At 40.5% G+C, this 15717-nt stretch overlaps 2 protein-coding genes across 3 annotated transcripts; both read right to left on the bottom strand.

The window, feature by feature from the left end:
- Positions 1–58: 58 nt before the first annotated feature.
- On the bottom strand, positions 59–8754 carry sfxn1 (sideroflexin 1). Its single transcript, XM_042418437.1, has 11 exons — positions 8509–8754; positions 6632–6801; positions 6369–6539; positions 5910–6008; positions 5725–5800; positions 5307–5392; positions 5069–5196; positions 4917–4966; positions 4583–4632; positions 2961–3008; positions 59–2838 (listed from the first exon to the last, which is right to left on the bottom strand). Exons 2-11 carry the CDS (start codon positions 6793–6795, stop codon positions 2742–2744), a joined length of 969 nt encoding a protein of 322 aa, XP_042274371.1. The 5' UTR covers positions 6796–6801; positions 8509–8754; the 3' UTR covers positions 59–2741.
- A 1308-nt stretch (positions 8755–10062) lies between these two features.
- Positions 10063–13561, bottom strand: LOC121902569 (serine/threonine-protein phosphatase 2A catalytic subunit alpha isoform-like). Of its 2 annotated transcripts, none has more exons than XM_042419944.1 (7): positions 13032–13561; positions 12315–12524; positions 12040–12213; positions 11869–11958; positions 11456–11617; positions 11238–11356; positions 10063–10861 (listed from the first exon to the last, which is right to left on the bottom strand). In XM_042419944.1, exons 1-7 carry the CDS (start codon positions 13131–13133, stop codon positions 10789–10791), a joined length of 930 nt encoding a protein of 309 aa, XP_042275878.1. In that variant the 5' UTR covers positions 13134–13561; the 3' UTR covers positions 10063–10788. The 2 variants fall into 2 exon arrangements, with proteins under 2 accessions (XP_042275878.1, XP_042275879.1); XM_042419945.1 differs by lacking the exon at positions 13032–13561 and adding an exon at positions 12706–13025.
- Positions 13562–15717: the final 2156 nt, after the last annotated feature.

Here is a 15717-nt window from a genome sequence, read left to right on the forward strand (position 1 = left end):
TGTCCGGTTTAAACAAGAAGATGGCGCTGTGGAGCCGTCAACATCAACCAACACCACATACAATATTTCATCATCTTTATTTCATCCAGTTAGTCTAAACATTACATCACCCCAGTGTACTGCAAAACAATCAAATACCATTTGTCATAATATTCTTTTTCTTAAAAATATTCATTTCAATTAATGCAAACTGTAAATGACTTATTCCCCTTTAAGTCGATTTGTATCGCTTTGGCTGTAGTGACATTGATTTTGATTTGGTAGATTGAAGCTTGTGAACATGTTATTAAGGAGTTAATTTTTTACATTTTTGAACACATTAAAGAGGAATCAGGTCTAGTTAGATGCAGTTAAAGGTTAAAGGACACTCAGAAATAATGTCTACCAGAGGGCAAGTTTAATATTTATCATCAGTCTCTCCCTCGCTGATCAAAGATGTACTGAAAAGCGTTGTGGACCGGAAACTGAGCAAGTTTTTAAAAATGTGCAGCATTTGAAATCTGTTACAACATTGTGCTTTTCTGGACTAACACACCGAAAACAGCTGTAATTGGAAAATGCTACATTCAGTTACCTTTAGCACTAGAATAACAAACTTCACTTCAAACCAGCAAGGGGGGGGGGAAACGGCTCCGACTCGCTCTGGAAACACTGACAATCTAAAATAAACTTACTTATACAGCAATATATGTTAGTAGATTTACAGTATATTAAACATTAAACACCTTACGGAAATCACACACCATGATGAGCAAAAGATGCAATGTCATCAAATCAATGTTCACAAGCATTTTCATGTATTTAAATTTCAAATGTAAACATATGCATTAATCGGACCAAATGGTTTCAACACACACTGGGTCCTTAAAAATACATGATTTTTTTTTAAAGTTTCAAAATGAGGCGAGGTTGGTCAAACAACTTGCTAAAACATTTTGTGGCTTCAAGTCCATCTTTTTCCCTCTGATCCCTGATTTTAAAGTTGGCCAATGATTTCGCTGTCCGGTCTCTCTGATACGAGATCAGCCTACAACCCCAACTTCATACAGTCGCTGTTAATGTGGCACAGACAGGCCATCGGTCTTATACACCACAACAGCCGTCAGGCCCACGCACACACACGCCAACTGTGTCCAGACACACTAATACTGGCATCATCATGTGAATACTGACGCTGCAGCACAAGTACAGAACAAAAGTTTGAACATCAGACTGACAAGGTGTCCATGATTTTTCACCTGCTTTAATCAGCTCACCAGGCCAGAGCTGAGATAGTGTGTGCTGATGTAACTGTAAGTGCTTATTACAGTGCACATGTTTCTCACTTTCACAATGAAATACTGTAGTGAAACTCTAAGCAGGATGTTTGTTGCTGATTCAAGCTTTTAGCTGGGAACTTCCACATTTCTCAAACTCATCAGGCTGAGATCAAAGTGATTACGTTTACTGTGATTTTGAAATGTTTCACTTTGCAATGTTAATGACTAAAGTTAGAGTTTAAACATAAATTGGACAGATGGATCCTTCGATATATCTTCATCCTTGCCTTGAAAAATATGATCTTGAGAGCATATTTGGCTTTTTTTTCACCAAAACTTCACATCTATATCGAACATATGCTCCAAATGAATATAAAAATGTACGATAACAGTTGGAAAACAATTGATAAAACTACAACATAAATCTAAAATGTGCGGTAAAAATCAAACCTCTTAGGATGCGGCATAAAGGTACAGAAGACAGAGTGAGTCACATAAAAAAATAGGTCTGTGTAAGGCATGAATGAATGAATTCAATTTTGGTGGAATACTGAAATCACAAAATCCTGGACTGTGGATTATGGAAGCGGCGTGTTTTGCTGAAAAGATTGACAACAACACTGTTTGTCACCACTGTTCAGCTCTCCTGAATTTTTCTTTGAAGCAGAGGCCCCATAGTTAAATACCATGATGCTCATATGCGGAGTGGTTTGTTCATGCATGTTTGGCAAGCAGAATAAATACTGTGATAAACACTGATTATTAAGACATCAAATAGCACCGTGTTGGCCCGTCAATGGCTGCCACCTTCATAGCATCACATTTTATAGGGTGGATCCCTGGAAAATTGTGTTCAGATTGTTGAATGTTACTCATTTGGCAAAATGAACTGAATTAAAGTGAAGAAAAGTGAATGTCATTCTTTAAAATAACACTGTTGAGAGTAGGAGGTTGCAATCGTTGAGAGGTCTAAAAAAAAAAAAAAAAATCTGAGTACAGATTTTGGCAAATGCATGAATTGCAGAGGTCTTTGACTAATCAATGGTCAAAATCTGATTATTATCATCAACTGCCTGCCAACCTTAGGTAGGAGAGTGTGAAAATGGTTTGGCGGCGACATACGATCAACAAGTCACCAACTTTACAAAAGAAAATACTGTACAGAAAGTAAAATGTCCATTTAAATCGGTCTTACACGGGCCACTATATCTGTCATGGTAAAACATACTTTTCATCCAGCCCACTCGGGGAGAAAATCTTCTCAAGCAGTTAACAATAAAATCAACAATCACATTGACAAAAGCAAACATCTCATTACAAAGAGACTGACTGAGAGAGGGAGTCCTCAGACATCCATCTGAATGGTGGAAATGAGGAGACACAAACTTAACTTTGGCACACTGAATGAGGAGGGCTGGCAGAGAGGCGAGGACTGAGCCTGCAGCTGTGTTATGGCAGTGTTTGGATGAGGGGGCTGCACACTCATAGCCCTTTGTTGAAGTACACCCTCTCAACTCCTGGGTGGTTGGCCCGGATCTTCTCCTGCAGCTCCGGCTCCAAGCCGCTGACTGACATAGAGCTGGATGACGGGGGGAGAAATGCAGGGGTTAATGCGTCAAACACATTAAGTTGTATTATGCAACGGAGAATCTGCATAATTAAAACTTTTTCCTCACAATCAAGTTTAAACCTTTCACTCACCTCTTCTGAGGGAACAACGCACAGCACAGTGGGGTGGCAAACACAAGGCTGAAAATAAAAACAGACCGATGAAACATGCACACGTACAGTCCAGAGCTTCCTATTCTGACGTCACCTGTCAAACAAGACAGTCTGCAGGCACACTAGCGGCTGTCTGCTTCACATCAGTGCTTTGAGCTAAACGCTAACATCACAATGATAATGCTAACATGCTGATGTTTATCAGGTATAATGTTAACCATGTTAATCATCATAGTTTAGCATGCTAACATTTGCTACTTAGCACTAAAGAGCTAATTAGTACTTTGACAGTACAACTGAGGCTGATGTGAATGTCATTAGTTTAAACCCAAGTATTGGACAAATTAAGGTTTTGACTTGATGATAATACGAGAAAAATTCAGAGGGATCGTAAAGGAGACGTGAGAGCTTGTACTGAATTTCAGGGTGATCCAGTTGTCGACACATGTGACTAAACCACAAAAATGTCCACCTCATGGTGGTGCTAGAGGAACAGTAAGGGGATCCCCAAAGTCATTAGGATTCATCCTCCAGGGACATATAAAGCAGTGGTTCTCAAAGTGGCATCCGGGGACTCCCAGGGGTCCTTGAGGGGGTTCCAGGGGGTCCCCAGCAAAAAGGGGAATCATTTATTTTCACTATAGTTTCCATCCATAAGTAACACAATGACTGAATGTATGACTGTTTTGGTCATGAGTTTCATACAATTTCTGTAACAAAAAACATCTAAAAGCTAAATCTTATCAAATGGGGATTTGTGGTCTAATTTATGTCAATTTAGGGGTCCTTAACGTGAAAAAGTTTGAGAACCGCTGATTTAAAGGATAAGTTCAAATTTTTTGAAACACTTTTCCCAAGACTGCTGAAGCCTCATATTCCAGCTGAACTTTAGAGGGTGTTTTTGCACAAATATTAAAAGATGGGTTCATGTGCTAAGTTATGGCAAACCATTAAAATAGTTTCTGAAAGACTTCAGTCTGGACAAAAGTGGTTGACCGACTGATTACTGAGCCACACCGTTAGTGTGGCTAAAAAGATATCCAATGAACATGACGGAGGGTGAATTTAGTGGTCGGAGCGAGGTGGTTGTTTCCTGTCTACAAGCTTTAAAATTTGTGGCATGTGTCTCAAATTATTTGACAGGACACGTCTATAAAGTGTGTGTGTGTGTGTGTGTGTGTCTGTGCTAGTTTACAGGATGTGCTGCTGATCACTGTCACGTCATCTGAGCTGAACTAAAGGCATGTTACACATGAGTGTAATTGCTCATCCTGAGGTCAGAGGAGGTTAAGTGAAGCCAGGAAGCAGTGAAACTCAGTGCAGGATATATTGGTCAAGATGGTAAAAATCTGCCTTCTGACCTCAACTAGCAGTTTATCCTAAATATAATATGAATGCCTAGGCCACAGATTAGGTTTCTGAACTCTATTTACAATGAGATGTGACAAGAGAACTTGATTATAACTTTGAACAACATTTAAAGCGATATAAAAAAACATTAAGATTACTGGGTTTCATATCCATGTTGTAAGAAATTAGGTTGTACTTTCAAAGGAATTACACATGGTGGCTTATCAGGTGGACCATCTCTGACGACTCACCAGAATCCCACCAGGCTGACTTGAATAGGTGCACTCATCCATGGGAACTTCTGAAAAGACCAGGCAGAAAAACGAATGAGGGGCACAAAAGCAGTGGTGAATTCCCATACTAGAGTGGCCTCATGTCCTCGGTGCTTTTCATTGCTCTGATGTGTGATTACTAAAAGGAAACCGAGTGGCAGAGGCAGAGTGGGACACCGAGTTCCCACAGTTTAGCTTAAACCTTCACGGTATTTGAAGTCAGTGATGATGAAGTTGATGTCGAGGAGCAAATGCGTTCCTCTTTTGTGAGTTTGTGTCTCAAAGAATGGAACTAAATCAGAAACATGCCTACCCTCAGAAAGGCCTTCTTTTCCAAATGGTTCATTAAAAACGGGGGAATAGCTGAAAAGACACAATTAAAATATTATTACGTCATGCATTTTCAGTTAAAACTGTCAATTAAATGATGCCAACAGCTGACTGATGATACAAAGATATTCATACCCATTCCTGGAGAAGCCATGAGGATTCTGGAGACCACGACCTGAGAGATGGCCTGCTGTGCGGCTTTCGTCGACTCTCCTAACCTGTTGTCATTCTCGTCTGTTACGGGAATGCCGTGTTGAAGTTCTCTGAGGACAGGAGGGAGCGAAGAGGATTTAGCCTACTCAGAGAAAAGACCTTACAATCTTTGATATCAGTGACATTTCCGATCATGTATGTCATCATGCACTCTCCTTACCTTTGTCTCATCAGTGGGATGTTGATACAGTTAGCAGCGGCTACAGCAGCAAACGGAACGAACCGTCCAATCAGGGGTGAGATGTGCTGCAGCAGGAGAAAGGAGGCACAAAAATAGGAAGGAAGGAAATGAAACAGAATCACATCACATTACTCTGCTTGGCGCAAACCTTTCACACTAGTGAAGGACTGCGGGTTATTGCAGGTTATATTTCTGATATTGTGTATATGCATTATGCTTTTCTACTATAAATCAGCGTTTATTAATAGCTGGCGGGACAACATGCCGATTACAGAGCATGACCCTGTGCATAATATGGCTCTTCTATGACAAAGAGACTATATGTGCATGGCTGACGCCATCGTCTGAGGTCAATACATTAAAATGAGATGTAGAATGGGGTTAGATGAACTGATACCTTTGTTAGTGCATTTAGTCCTAGAGCAGTGGCAACTGCCCCCGTGGTGGCAGACACATAAGCTGTGCCAAGCTGACTGCAAACAGAAGAGTCATCGATCACATCAGCAGTCCACACAAACAGTGTTGAATGAAAAAGGGTTAATATGAGCTGGTGTCAGTGGCGAAAAAACGTCCGTCTCTTACCTGACTGTGATTGGAGCATCACCGCTCCTGTTGGTGTAATTGACTATTGCATTGAAGGACTGATTGATCCACTGCCAGAACAACACAGCCGGAGTTGTCCTGCAAGATTGCAAACAGTGCAGTTTGTGTTGAGGAAAGTGTAAAGATGCAGATTTCATTCTAGCAGCTTTATTTCACAGCTAAAGTTTAGATTTTCTGGTTTCAATTTGCAAACTTTGAAATTTGACTTCTTTAGAAAGAGTTTGAAAGATTTAATTACTGAGATTAAACTAAATTTTCTTCTAAACAAATGTCCTCCAGTAATATATATATATAAATGCACAATATTTATATCTATATTAGTAGTAGGGGTAGTGGTTGTACTAGCTTTAGAAGTAGTAGCGTATTTTTAGTAGTAGTAGTATTGGGAATTAGAGTCACAATTTTATAGTCTGATATAAGACTCCTACAAGTTCTTACTTGTAAAAGGTCATCATGCATCCAGTGATCGTCATGTTCATTGGAACCTGCGCTGACATGCGGCCAATGAGGATCATCTTCTCCCCAGTATCGGGATGGAAAGCTGAGTCGAAAACATACTTGGCTCTCCACAGTTCGTCCTCCGTCAACCCCGGAGAGACTATACCTTGCCTGAGAGACAGTAAAGACAGAAATCCTCCTAACAGCGGCTCTAAGTGGACTTCTACTGATACATCTGTCCTTGTAGCTCTAGCCTGGCTCACCTGTAGTCGGTGATGATTTTGTGGGCGTGTGCTAGTTGTTCGTTGGTGAGGAGGATGTTTCTGGGGTCTGTGACAGTGAAGAAATGTTTAGCTCGGCCCACAAATGTGCTCTGGTCCCACCGGGGCTCCTTGATGTTTATGGAAGTGGATAGCTCTGCTGCCATATTTATCTGGTGAAAAGGAAATGTTATAAAAAATCATATCAGAGGTTTCTCAATGCACGAAACACTGGAACTCCAGTGAACTAAAGTGTTTCATAACTACACTGTGTTACGCTAATAGTGACTCATATTGTTCCTGAATTCCAGCGCTGTGCAGCCTCTCAGTCCTTGTTTTCTTTTGCAGACACAAGTCAGAGAAGGAGGACTTGTGAAAAAAAAGCTCCTTTCTGGATTGCCATGCTGCTAATTCAGCATAATGTTGCTATGGCAATGGCTGACCTGACACAAGGGTTGTGAAGCGCTAAATTGCAAAGCTCTATTATGGGCACACACCAACCCCCAAACTATGGCTGAAAAGCAGCTCTTGGAAAGTGATGAAGCCCTCTGCATGTGAGGGACTGCAAACGGCCAAACAAATCATTAATTTTTTTATCAATAAATTACAAATCATATAAGGGTACAGTGAGCAAAGCACAGGAGGTTATGCAATATTTGGGCTTCTTATCACCTCTAGTGAGTATTTCATTAAATGTTTATGCATTTATGATTTCACAATCTGCAACCAGATAAAACTGGCCTGCACTGACACTGCACTGTCAAAAACATGCTTTGTGGATGTGTGCATGCATGCTCATTCTCCCCAGTGAAGGACAGTGTGTGTGTGTGTGGGTCCATGCAACCCAGTCTGATCTGGTTTTTAACCATTTGTGCCTCTAAGAGGACCGAGCACAGCCAAAGTAAATCAAGGCTATACAAGGATTCGCAGCAGCATGATGAACCTCCACCTGAAACTGCACCAAAGATGGCTGCTGGATTGACAACAAAACAGAAAACTCTCTCTCTCTCTCTCTTTGTTTTTGCTGGCGGCTGTTAAAGTGCATGAGGCGTGCTGTCTCTTTAAATTGAATTAAACTCCATGGGATTCTCACGAGATAGCAACAAAACACCCCTTTCACTACAGCTTATCCAGCAAAACACTGAAACACACAGTGGGTATGATTTGTACAGGAGGCAGCTGCAGTCAAAGCCATGTTAACAGCTTTAATCGATGCTAAATTACTAATAAAGGTTATATCAGACGACTGAACTTTGGACTGACACGGCCTTTGATCTATAAACCCCTCAGCTGGTTCTGCCCTCACTCTCAGCCAATCAAAGGCGGCCTGCGTGGCTACACATTAACCTGCAATTCACAGCAACTCCTCACAAACAAAGATATCGCTTACGAGCAGCATCTGGAGACTGATATCATATAAGCCCTCGTTTCATATACATCCGACATCTATGACACTGAGAGAAGCTGCTTTCTCTCAGTGGTCGGGAGGGTAAACATGCTGTGGTTAATTGTTCAACCCGACGTAGACCAGTCAAATCTGGACTGGGAAGGTGCTCCTGCAGCTGAGCACAGCGGTGAAAAGCATCCACCAAACAATAATAATCCAAATATCATCCTTGTCAAACGGCTAATTAGGTGCAACATCTGTCCAGCCCGATAATTGTCCAGCTGTGCGCCCCCAGACTCAACTAGTATCAGCCTGCCACATCCCCACATCCAGCGGGGCTTCTCAAAGGAGACTCTCGCGTCTAAATGACAGACTCTCTCCCCCCCCCACCCCACACCCCCGTCCCCCCCGATTAGAGACGAAACGTGCACGCTGGTGTTTTTGAATTTCGACATCTTTGTGTGTCATTAAAAGATGCGGAGAGGTTACTTACTGCACTGTGGGCTCCGGCGGTCCGCAAGAGGTGTCCCTGAAAGGCTGCAGCCAGCTAATTTTACATGCAGCAGCGTCAGCACAGCTAGTGAGCACACACACACACGCACACACACTCAGTCACTCACACACACGCATTCACTCACACATATACTCACACAGACCACATCCCCCAGTGGAAGGAATCTCACTAAGAAACTAAAAGTCCTGCCTTAAAAACAGGGAGTCGCTGAACAACAGTGTAGTTGCATCGATCAGTAACCGACAGGAAAAAGTTCAGACAATACAAAATGATGTTATATTCTTCTATAAATCAATTGAATTTAACGTAAACATCTGAGGTGACGAATTCACTTTCAACTTTATTTTCGCACGCGCGCTGAGCAGCACATCCGTTAATGACATTTTCGCTGACTTGATGCACAGGCAGTAAATCATTAATATATAATGTTAAAACTAGTAAAACAACAGCCTGACGTTATCAGATAATACGAGTGTGTAGTTCAGAAGAAGGTGACCCTTAAAACGAGATAATTAAAAAGCAATTATTTAATGTAACGGTTTTATTCAATTATATTTGGTTCATGGGAGAAACTAAAATAAATAACAAAATTAAAAACAACACACAAGGGGATCCAGGGACAAATTCCTCTGCATCTGGGATCCGGTTTTGACATATTGAGGTAAACTTATAGCAGCTTTTACTCCACTTCAGGATATTAATTACGTAGACCACAGTGTATATAGTTTGACTAATAGCACTGCTTAGATTTACATATTTATTTTTTCTTTCTTATATTTTTTTTCCTTTTATCCTTATAATTGTATCTGTCTGTTCTGTACCAATTACTTTCATTATTTCTATATTTATCATTATTAGTTTTTGTCAGTTTGTATTCACGACAGAGCTTGGATAAAGTCTGACTGCTGTTTTTCTCCACATGCCACTCCAAATGTTTAAAATGTTTTTGGGTAAATGCCTACTATGTATGTATATTGTATTTACTATGTATTTACCTGGTAGATCAATGCTAGCATGTATGCATAAACATATATATATATGCATACACATAATGACATTGAGAATGGCTAAATTTGACCTCATTCATATTTTTTAAATCTCTGCCCATCTAGGTGAATGTACTCCATGTTCAGGTGGATGGATATGTTCTTTATTGTATTTTTATTTTTTATTTTTTTAAAAAGGAAATAATAGTCTAAGTACATGTTCACTATATTTTGTGCTTGTCAACATTTCCAAATAAACCCCCCAAAACTAAATGAAATACATTAGTCATGGCTTGAATGGCAGCTGCAGACCAGCTGTTCGTCCCTTCATGGTTCAAATCATAAATATATGACTGTAATGAAAATAAACTGATACAGAAATTTAATTCCCTTGTTACCTGCACACATTCACAGTAAGGCTGATTATCACCATGCAGATTATTTCATCAGTTCTCATCAGATTTTTTGGGTGTCTGTTTCCATCTAGTGGTGACTGGTGAGAGCTGTGGCCAGTAAAGCTAAAAAAAATGTACCTGTTAGAAATAAATGATGAAGCAACTTCAGACTTTATTTTGTATAGTTGTGGCTGCAAAACAGCAAGTTACTTTTACCACTGATGTCATTTGTACCAATATTGCCTACTTAAATTAATAACATTAACTCCCAGTAGAGACAGCAGAGCAAAAAGAGAGCTACTTACACTGTAACAGGGTATAAAAAACAACGCAGTCTGTCAGTGCCATGTGATAAAAATCAAATACAAAAGTGCAAAGAGAACATTCCCGACATCTAACCCTAATCATCTCACTTCACAAAATAAACTGTTGTTGCGCTTTAGTTACAAAAAGAAAATAAGTTCACATTGTATTTACTGCAACCTTTGATTTGAGGCCATGCCAAGTGAAAGATGCAGCTTATATACTGTATATAGCAACACACTCTGGTCATCATTGATGCCCTATCACAAAGATCACTTACATTTAGTTGTTATTCTCAGCATTAGTTCATTCATTTTTCCTGACAAACCAGCAGGTATTTGTGAAGGTATTGTTCATAGTAGCAATCATTTCTAGCAATAAAAACATCATGCACAGAGAGAAAAAGGTTGTAAGGGTGGTGGTATTAGCTAGTTAATATAGTTTCCATTTCATTGTGATTATGGCACACATTTTTTTGGTCCATGGGGTTATGAATGCTTCTTTTCTCAAGCCTCCGTGCGGCCTGTTGCCATCCTCACCAGCTCCGCTCAACACCCTCCCACGTGCGGAGATCTTTACAGGAAATAGTCGGGAGTACGCCGCGTCACGTGGGGCTCCCCTCTGCGTGGTGCAGGGTCAAACTGTAGGCTGAAACAAAGAGAGAAAAGGACTACACATCAACTTGGATTTTCAGATTTTTTTTTAAGGACAAATGTCCTTAATAGAAACAAACAAGAAATTGTCTTTAAGAATCAGATTCAGATTTATTGCCAAGTAAGTTTTCACATACAAGGAATTTGTCTTGGTGTAGTGGTACATAACAATCAAAAATGTAAGGTAAGAGAAAAAAAAGTGTCTGTACAAAGGGAGAAAAATAGAACTACCGCAAAAGATAGGTGGTATAAATATATAAATAAAACTTTAGGATGAAGAAGTAAAAAATATGTTGTATGTGAAGAGAGCTGTAGAATACTATATGTACATGCCAAACACAATGTAATTCATATTTTAAAAGATTACTTACAAGGAGTATTTCAATGTGTCGTCAAGCTCCATGATTGCTGCCTGGTTTCCACAACGATAACAATAGTTTGGTGCGCTGAAGATCGTCACTACATTTCGGTCATGGCACCAATTATAGCCCTAAATGACAAGATTTGTTAACTCTTTTTAATTTGCAACATGTTATGTACTGTAGTAGCTGTATCTAAAAAAAAAAAAAGTTCTGCTTTCAGCAGGTACCTCCATCACCAGCTGGTGGGCTCTTGAGACCAAAGTTAGGCCGTTTGCATGATTGAAAGTCTCAGAGATGTCCTGCCCGAAGGTGTAACCAGCACCACGGGGGGAGATGCCCCAACCACCACGGTCATCTGGGTCTGACCATAACAAGTCACACATTGGACCCTGAAACATGCAGGAAAGCAGTGTTGTTACGCTTAAAATCTACATATATATACAGAAGTTTACAGCATGAGAAAATGTCACATATTGTAAAATTACAGATTTTAGGGTGGAATATGAAAATCTGCAGAATGTGCAAGCTTAGCAGGATAAGTTATGTTGTAAACAGTTGGCAAAAGTTGGAGCACCATTGCTGGTACATAATCCTTAATAGAAATCTGTAAACATCTGCATGCTTTGACAGTAAAGTCTACCTCATGAGGAACCTCCTGTAAGCGATCCAGCGCTCTGATGTGTTCCAGGGTGTCTATTGAAGGGGACAACCCTCCATGTAGGCAGAAAATCTGAACAAAAAGAAAGAGAAAATAAATCACATGTATCTGTGCTTCACATGGTACATCACACAATGTACTACATCGTCTCACCTGGTTATCTACCAGTGCAGTGAGGGGCAGATAGTCAAACAGATCTGTGAAGTACTTCCAAACATTGGCATTTCCATATTTCCTCAAGCACTCGTCGTAGAAGCCGTACACTTGTGTGATCTGTCTGCTCTCGTGGTTCCCTCTGAGAATTGTGATTCGCTCACGAAACCTCACCTGCAAAGAAAAATGAATTTACAAACCACATGCCCCGCTCCAAATCTGTATCTGAAATTTCCTTGGCATCTAGATTAATATTAAAGCATCAGTTTTTTTACCTTAAGAGAAACCAGGAGCGTAACTGTCTCCACAGAGTAGTAGCCTCTGTCAACATAGTCTCCCATGAAGAGGTAGTTGGTGTCTGGAGACTTCCCACCTATCTTAAACAGCTCCATTAAGTCATGAAACTGACCATGAACATCTCCACAGACGGTCACCGGACATCTCACCTCCTGCACATTGGATTCCTTCGTCAGGATCTCCTTAGCCTTAGAGGGAGGGGTACCAAAAAAACCACAAAAAAAAAACACAGGATGAGGCTGGTAAACAGGTAACACAGTGTGGTGCAGTGTAGGAGCGCACAATGAACATGTGTTGTAAACAAGTCTGTCAGAGCCGAACACTGAATATTTATCCAGTTTCAGATTGTAGAGGATACTTGATTATTACATGCTGTTGATGTGCCGGTGCACTCTAGTGCTGAAGAGGTACCAAGGGTGGGCGTAGCTAGGGAAAACATATTCTCAGGCATCCCCCTCCATCTTCTTGGCGAGTGGTTTCCCTTTTAGCAATGTACTGCGTGCAGCTGCAGCCAAATGGTGTGCTCCAAAGCAAGGCCACACATGCATCGGCTGACGTTAGTGCAGCAAATACATGTACTGATCCCGACAAACCATGCGACATAACATGTAACGCTCTGCTAGCTGCATTCTAACGTTAGAGAGCGGATGATGGGTACACTAATAGCTTGCCTGCCCTCCTGGCGCAGAGCTTACCTTTTCGCAGAGTACTTTGACCTGATTTTCTGATAGCTGTTTGCACTCATTCAGTTGTTCAATCCATCCGTCCAACTCCTTGGTGAATGACTTGTCGTCCATGCCTAATTTGCCGTCAGCTAGCGAGCCGACCAGCTTTAAAATCCCTCAGGAAAAACCTCTCTCTCGCTATATATCGTTACGTTTTGATGGCCCGACTACGCTAAGTTACGTCCTCGCGGGCTCTTCTCTGGTCATTCGCAGCAGTGTGCGTGTGTGCGCGCGCTCCGCCAAAAACGAATGCGTCAACTGTCGTGCGTCCCTGCAGTTTGGTTGGTGGGGACTAAAGTGTTTTAACTAGTTCACATGATATATAAATGATGTACTTCTCATCGTTTAACGACCAAGGTCAAGCAGTTACTTTTTTAGTATCGTTTGAATAGTGTAATTTCTGATTTATCTGCCCCCTTCTGGATGAAACAGGGCAAAGTCAGGACCAACAGACATCAAAAAAACATCACCCAAAAATAAAACAAGACACATTCATTGGTTAGCTGCCGTTGGTTGGTAAGTAGCTAAACTGTAGCCCACAAAATATATAATAGAGGTTTACATTTTGTCCTACAACGATAACATAGTAGGCTTTGGTTGGGGTCAGTTGAGTTGGGTTGGCTTGATGCTCATGAAAAAAACAAAATAAACTACTACAATGTGATTATTGGGCCTAATTTATACAACACTAGTTTTAAAGATAATTTGCTATAAAATCAGAGCCAGCAACGTTAATTTACAAAGGAAGATCAAAGAGGAAATCTGAATCGTCTTTATTTTCCAAATGTATTTAAAGATAATGTGCTTACATAGGCTACAGTTCAAAGAAAAGTTATCTAAAACTAATTTATTATGGCATTAACTTAGCTAAAAGTACGGAGGACGAGACGGTCGTGCTTACAATTATTTTTTTAATGCTGTTATCTCAACATCACGAGTTATTTATCTCGTTATCTCGAGAAAACGAGCTTGCTAATAGACCCTTCATCCACCAGGACCACCAGGTTGAGAGGTCATATTTTCTCGGATGTATGTAGTCTTCATTTTCAAGCCACATGGATATGCTATGTTTACTTGACAACATAAGTGAGAATGCATGAATGAGTTATCCATTTCATGTGAACAATAATTCAAAACTTCAGGATATTAAATAAATCAGCATAACCATAACCATTCACTGCATAGTGTACTCCATTGGCTATCATGATGGTCAAGTTTATACCACTAACACTTTCATATCAATAATAATAAGCCTAATGAAAAAAAAATATATATGAAAAACTCAAGACAGAGACTCATCAACCAGACATGTCTCTGTTCTCTGTTAAACAGCGGCTGAGATTGACACTAAAATTCCACCTTAAAAGTCAGTCCACCTTCAGTGAGCCAGGTCAAGTTAAGCTAACGCGTAGTTGCTAACTCCGGGGCTAACCCCCTTCGATAGGTGAGTACTTTCTTTATCTGGAGGAGATGCAGCATTTATGAACTGACAAACAGCCTGTACTGTACATTTACTGTCAGATTGACAACTAATTGCTAAACTTTTCCTCAGCTCCGCTCACGTTCATGTCATGTTTCTGCCGCTCACCCTCTGCGCTCGCACAACTACACACGCACATTTACACACACTTACACACACACACACACACACACACACACACACACACACACACACACACACACACACACACACACACGCACTGCCTTATTCCTTAACGGAGCTACGCTACTCTTGTACCTTTCACGTAGATGTCCTTTGAAGAACGAAGAGAGGGAAGATGACTAAAGAAAATCCACAATAACGTAGGGTGTTATTGTGAGTCGCTCGTTTATATTAATGATTGTCTGAAATTTTAGCAGCGGCGCTGCTCAATGAATATAGGGGAAACACTGGCATATTATCTTTTCATGGAGACACACATCAGTCTAAGTATTCTTTTAGTATCAGAGATTCTGCTCTGTAGTCTGACTTCTGGCTATAGGACAGTGTAGTAGTGAGATGTGCCACCGCCGAGTGCATCTCTTCAGACTTCTTCCATGATTTCTCTTTTGTGACAGCAGTTGTGTAATAACTATTATGAGTGCACTATTATAGATGTAGCATTGGTTCAACATAATGGTCAATGCATGGAGGAATGACATGCATTGATTATCCTGTGACCTCGAAATAACAACGCTTGTTTTCTCAAGATAACGAAACAACTAACTTGTGATCTCGAGCCTCTTGCCTCTTTTGGGTCATTGTTTTGGTTTTATATCCCACAAATACAGTAGATTGTATGGTGTCCCCAGCAGCAGGTAAACATAAAAAAGCTCTGATGAAACAACTGTATGCTACTTGCCAAACACCAATTGGCTGACAGACAAAGTTAGAAGGTATTTTGTGCCAAAAGTCAAACCTGTAGTAACATTCAGATTGTCTCTGTAGTTGGTGGAGACTATAATTAGCTAAAGGAGACAGAATATTGGACTACATCCATCAGGTGGCCAAACACATTAACAAATTAAGCTAATGGTGATATTATGTGTTGGTTGGATGTGTAAATATGATTTTTTTTCTGTCAGCACACTGTCCATAACATTTTCAAAAGGTGATGATATTTGATGTAGGTGCCTTCTCAGTTTATTGTGGACTTCTGGCCCCAAGGCACCCAAA

This window comes from Thunnus maccoyii, chromosome 8 (assembly GCF_910596095.1).
Source record: "Thunnus maccoyii chromosome 8, fThuMac1.1, whole genome shotgun sequence".
In the NCBI taxonomy this organism is placed as follows: domain Eukaryota; kingdom Metazoa; phylum Chordata; class Actinopteri; order Scombriformes; family Scombridae; genus Thunnus; species Thunnus maccoyii.